This window comes from Arachis stenosperma, chromosome 10 (genome assembly GCF_014773155.1).
Source record: "Arachis stenosperma cultivar V10309 chromosome 10, arast.V10309.gnm1.PFL2, whole genome shotgun sequence".
Lineage (NCBI taxonomy): Eukaryota > Viridiplantae > Streptophyta > Magnoliopsida > Fabales > Fabaceae > Arachis > Arachis stenosperma.
The window spans coordinates 20019984-20025518 of record NC_080386.1 but is presented as its reverse complement, the minus strand read 5'-3'; the positions used below and the strand labels follow the sequence as shown (position 1 = coordinate 20025518).

At 37.3% G+C, this 5535-nt stretch overlaps 1 protein-coding gene across 1 annotated transcript; it reads left to right on the top strand.

Annotated features, from left to right (window-relative positions):
• The first annotated feature begins 1120 nt into the window (after window positions 1-1120).
• LOC130954612 (inositol transporter 1-like) lies at window positions 1121-4442 on the top strand. The gene is made up of 5 exons (XM_057881370.1): window positions 1121-1542; window positions 1872-2207; window positions 2494-2601; window positions 2694-2879; window positions 3556-4442. Exons 1-5 carry the CDS (start codon window positions 1324-1326, stop codon window positions 4207-4209), a joined length of 1503 nt encoding a protein of 500 aa, XP_057737353.1. The 5' UTR covers window positions 1121-1323; the 3' UTR covers window positions 4210-4442.
• Window positions 4443-5535: the final 1093 nt, after the last annotated feature.

Below are 5535 nucleotides of genomic sequence, written 5' to 3'. Positions count from 1 at the left end.
GGGAGAGGGAGGCAGTGCTGCTGTGCTGTGGTTGTGGGTGTTCACAAATGAAACCCTAAACTCATGTTAGTTCCATATATATATGACAGTGTAAATGACCAGAATGTCCTTCAAAAAAAATTTTGCTAGCCCGCCGGGCCAGCCCGTCCCGCCCCGCCAAAGCCCGCGGGTTTGGCGGGTTTTTAAAAAATGGCGGGCTCAAAATCTCGCCCCGGCCCGCCCTTTTTGGCGATTTTGGCGGGTTGACCCGGCGGGTTCGACCCGTTTTGCCACCCCTACCTTGGACTATGGTAAAATTTTTTGAAAAGGTGTTTGTGCTTTTTAAAAACTCAAGTTCCTTATTTTATGTTTGGTAAATCAAAAAGATTATGTGCTTGCGCTTACAGCTTTTAAAAGATTAGGGTACTTTTAAAAGCACTTAAGATAGAATTTTTTAAAATTGGTTTGTACTTTTTAAAATTTTAAAGTCTAATATAATTTCATATGTTAAATAATTTTTAAATTTAATGATTATATTTATGTCTATTATAGTATTTTTAAATTTTAAAAATTATTTTATCAAACGTAATTGATGTTACTTATGTTTATTAAAAATTAATTTTAATTTGATTTGCCAAATATAAATACTATTATTTTTAAAAAACTATTTTTTAAAAATTAATTTTTATAAATTATTTTTAAAAAGTAAAAGATTTACTAAACATGACTATTTTATACCGGGCTTTAGAAATTTGTGTTTTTGTTATTTAAACTTTTTTATTTTTTATTTGTTTTTAATTTTAGAATCGATATTAGAGCACCATTATAATTTTAATCCTGACAAAGAAATATAAAATAAAATTTCAACAAATCAATATAAAATAAAATTTCAACAAATCAATATATTTATAATTCACGATAAATAAATTGAAATTTTATATATATTTTCGAATATTTACAAATAATTTCATGCACAAATGCACAATTAAGCTTTAAAAAATCTCAATCCTCTATTAATTTTTGTCCAGAAAAATTTTGCAAGATATTGAATATTATTTTTGGATCTCTTAGAGCATGACACCTAGGCCTAATTCAAAAAAGAGTAATCGGGAGTAAGTTGGACACGTAACTCCCGCCTTGTTTTGGTATCAATGAGAGTGTTCCAGTGTTCGTGGCGGATTGGTCAATCAATCAATCATTAATCATCCTTCCAAAAAAGAGGGACTAAAATGAAATTCCCGTGAGGATCCTTAAAAATAAAAACTTGTGGGGAAATTGTGACTATCATTCAGCTTTTACCATCTGCTGGTGGTGGTGGTGGTGGTGATTCATAGAAAAGAGAAGATGACGATCACTATGCACTCGACGCCGGGGAGCTCAGGGTACCTTGATTTGTACCCGGAGCGGAAGATGTCATTCTTCAAGAACCCTTTCATTCTCGGGCTCGCAGCCGTCGCCGGCATCGGCGGACTCCTCTTCGGTTACGACACCGGTGTCATATCAGGAGCTCTTCTCTATATCAAAGATGATTTCGAGCAAGTCAGAAACAGTAGTTTCCTGCAGGTACGCTACGGTATGCAGAAACCGTGCATTGAAAATTGAAATTGAATCATCCTAATTGCTGGAGCTTGGAGGTATCACAAATGAGCGGGGCGCGCGAGTTCGAGCCGACGGGACAAGTCAAAATTAGAAAAAACGACGACGTATTTTAAACGAGTCAAATAAATGCCAAATCACTCGACTCATCCGAGTTAATAAATTAGATGGGTCAATTTGTTTAACTCCTCCTTTTTTAAGTTTTTTTACTTGATATCCATACGTATAAAAAAAAAAGAAAGCTAATTAACAAAGATGGAGTTACCGCTTGTTGCTCTAATTGATGGAGTTTTCAGGAAACAATTGTGAGCATGGCAATTGCTGGCGCAATAGTTGGAGCAGCGGTAGGTGGTTGGGCGAACGATTTCTTTGGTCGAAAGAAGGCCACCCTCTTTGCTGACGTCATCTTTGCTCTTGGAGCCATTCTCATGGCTGCTGCGCCTGATCCTTACGTTCTCATACTCGGACGTCTTCTCGTTGGCTTGGGTGTTGGTGTTGCTTCTGTCACTGCTCCAGTCTACATTGCAGAAGCATCGCCATCTGAAATAAGAGGATCTTTGGTAAGCACAAATGTGCTTATGATCACTGCTGGACAGTTTCTTTCCTACCTTGTCAACCTTGCTTTTACAGAGGTATCATAATTTACTTACCTGATTCTAAATGAAATGTAAATGCAATTCAAATGCCAAATTAGGAAGTTTGTTAATTAGTTATTCAGTTCAGTTAGACAGCTGGCAGCTGAGCTGTTAGAGCTGTTAGTTAGTTATTTAACTAACCTGCTGATCATCAGTGTAAAGTCTAACATGTAATTAGTGTGATTTTGCCGTTATCTTTTAATCAATGAGAACCAATCGGTGATGCTATTTTACAAATGCTATGTTTACTTTTGGCTATTAATTCACATTCTTCATTGATCAGGTTCCAGGAACATGGCGATGGATGCTCGGAGTATCAGGTGTGCCAGCAGTTGTTCAGTTTGTTTGCATGCTCTTTCTTCCCGAATCCCCAAGATGGCTATTTATAAAGGTACACAATTGCTTTGAGAGTTGTGTTAAAAATGCTACTTTCGAAAGCTACTTGTTTAGGAAAGCATCTTGAGATTTTGCTTTCATGTACAGAATAGGAAAAATGAAGCAGTTGATGTGCTTTCTAAGATCTATGATCTTGCTCGCTTAGAGGATGAAGTTGATTTCCTCACAGCTCAATCGGAGCAAGACCGCCAGAAAAGGAATAATGTCAAATTCTGGCATGTTTTTCGATCAAAGGAAATCAGATTGGCTTTCCTTGTTGGAGGAGGACTTCTGGTAATAAAATGTTAATGAGGATACAATTCTTGCAAAACAATGAAACATAATTTTCTTGTAGTAGAAAGACATACATGAACTCATGAATGCTCTTGGCATTTAATATGTTAACTAGAATAATCTGCTTTGCTAAACATGTTTTGAATTATTTAGAAACTGCGTCAAGTTTGAAAGCAGCTCATAGGAAATCAGAGGCTCGTTGTAACTTTTTGGGTTGCTCTGAAACATAATTATGTACTTGAAATTACCTAGTCATGTGATCATGGCTTGCTGCTTACATCACGGGCATTATATCAAATTGATTTTTTTTTTGCATGGTGTTTGTAATGAGTGTTTATAACCTTTCATTTCAGGAGCTGATATTCTATTGAATAGAAATAAGGGAATGTTTCTGATGAATATCTCTCGTGCTAAATCTTCTGATTTCTGTTGACTTAATTTCACTTGAGTTTTGAGACGTACATAAAAGAAATTAGGAGTTAAGTGTTAAATCTTTTCATTTCAGCTTTCATTCGTATTACCTGTTTCAGTCTGAAATGCCGTGTAATTTGTTGGCTGTGATTTCTTGTTTAAACTCATAAAAGAAAACTGCCCTATTTGGCATTAGTTTCCGACTCTGCATTTAAATGTAAGCAACATCAGTTTGTTCTCACAGAATGCTCCAATGGTTGTGCAGTTTTTTCAGCAATTCACAGGTATAAACACAGTCATGTACTACAGCCCAACAATTGTCCAAATGGCAGGCTTCCATGCCAATCAGTTGGCTCTACTGCTGTCCCTCATCGTTGCCGGCATGAACGCTGCTGGAACAGTGCTTGGCATTTACCTCATCGACCACGCAGGTCGAAAAAAATTGGCTCTTTGCAGCTTAGCAGGAGTAATAGTATCTGTAGTCCTATTGGCCCTTGCATTCTTTAAGCAGTCAACATCTTCAAGTGAGGTGTATGGATGGATTGCAGTTGTGGGTTTAGCCCTCTACATTGGATTTTTCTCACCAGGAATGGGGCCTGTGCCTTGGACCGTGAACTCGGAGATATACCCCGAAGAATATAGAGGAGTGTGTGGCGGCATGTCGGCTACTGTTTGCTGGGTGTCTAACTTGATTGTGTCAGAGACCTTCCTCTCCATTGCTGATGGTATAGGGATCGCTTCCACATTCTTGATTCTTGGTGGCATAGCGGTGGTTGCGTTTCTGTTTGTGATTCTGTATGTTCCAGAGACCAAGGGATTGACATTTGATGAAGTAGAAGTGATATGGAAGGAGAGGGCTTGGGGCAAGAATCCCAATCCAAACACACAAAGACTTCTTGAGGAGGGAAGTCACTCCTAGGTTCATATATCAATTCATCTACCCAAGCATTTCTCAGAGGGCACTTATATTAGTTGAATTAGTATTTTCTGCATTAGCCTCTTCACTCACACGCCCATATGTATGTGGTGCATATGCTATGGTGATTATACTCTGCTGGCTACGGTGCTTTATATATATGTTGCATATGCTATCTTGCCTATATTATGGTCGTTATAGTGGTTACAATGTTTTAAAAAATGTTGCTAAAATTAAAGTAATCCTTCATTATTATTCAACAACGTTTTTTAATATAAAAAATAAAATAAAAAAATTTATCAAAATATTAAAAAAATATATGACTTTAATTTTAATAACCTATAAGTAAGAAGAACTCAAAACCAAGTAATAAATTGTAATCTCAATTACAATCCAACAATGAATATTAACAACAATAATGCTAAAATAGCATCGTAACAGTATTCAGCAGCAATAAACATCAAACAATATTAATAATCAAACATTTTGCATGAAAATATAACCTAAACTAACAACTTAATCTACTAAAACAACAATTCAAACCAACTAACTAATAGAGATAGTATTAAATGGTGATGATGGATGATAGTTGGAAGAAGGAAAGAGGAGAAGAGAAGAGAAGAAATAGAAAGAAGAGAAGAAATGGAGTGTGTGTGAACAAGGGTGCCCATGCGTATGCGTGGGTCACGCGTAAGCGTGGGTTGCGAGAATGGAATGCGATGCGTGCGCGTCTGGCAGGCGTAGGTAGGACTGGGGGAGAAAAGAAGGTGGCGTATACGCGCGGGATGAAATTGTGCTAGACGCACAGTTTTTGCACGCTATCCGCGCAACTCTCTATTTGGAACCAGGCAGCAGCTCCCTTCCCGCACCATTCTCGCATGGTGATTTTTCGGGGGTCACGCGTACGCGTCAGACACGCGCACGCGTGAGAGGCCCCTTTTTTTCAAAGGCAATTCAAACAAAACTCACAATTCAAACAAAATGCAATTCAAACAACTAACCTACAACCTAAGGTATCAATTTAATCAAAGAAACTAGCAACCCAAGCAATATACAAGAGTATGAAAAGTAGAAAACTACCTAATAATGACAACTCAATTCATTCATTGATTATATATACAAGAGAATGAAAAGAATTTATCATGGTGAGGTGTCTCCCACCTAACACTTTTATTTAAAGTCCTTAAGTTGGACATGTGGGAAGCTCCTTGTCATGGTGACTTGTACGTGTACTCATCCTTGAACTTCCACTATTGCTTAAACTTTCATTGATTGTCAGAATTTTCAACCAATTGCACCAAATCTTGGTGAAGTTCCACACAAGTCATG

Bases quoted from the DNA above. Each gene is read 5' to 3' on its own strand.
- LOC130954612 (XM_057881370.1), top strand. From the start codon at position 1,324: ATGACGATCACTATGCACTCGACGCCGGGGAGCTCAGGGTACCTTGAT. The intron at 2,208-2,493 runs GTATCATAATTT...TTCATTGATCAG, and splicing joins TCAACCTTGCTTTTACAGAG to GTTCCAGGAACATGGCGATG. The intron at 2,602-2,693 runs GTACACAATTGC...TTTCATGTACAG, and splicing joins CAAGATGGCTATTTATAAAG to AATAGGAAAAATGAAGCAGT.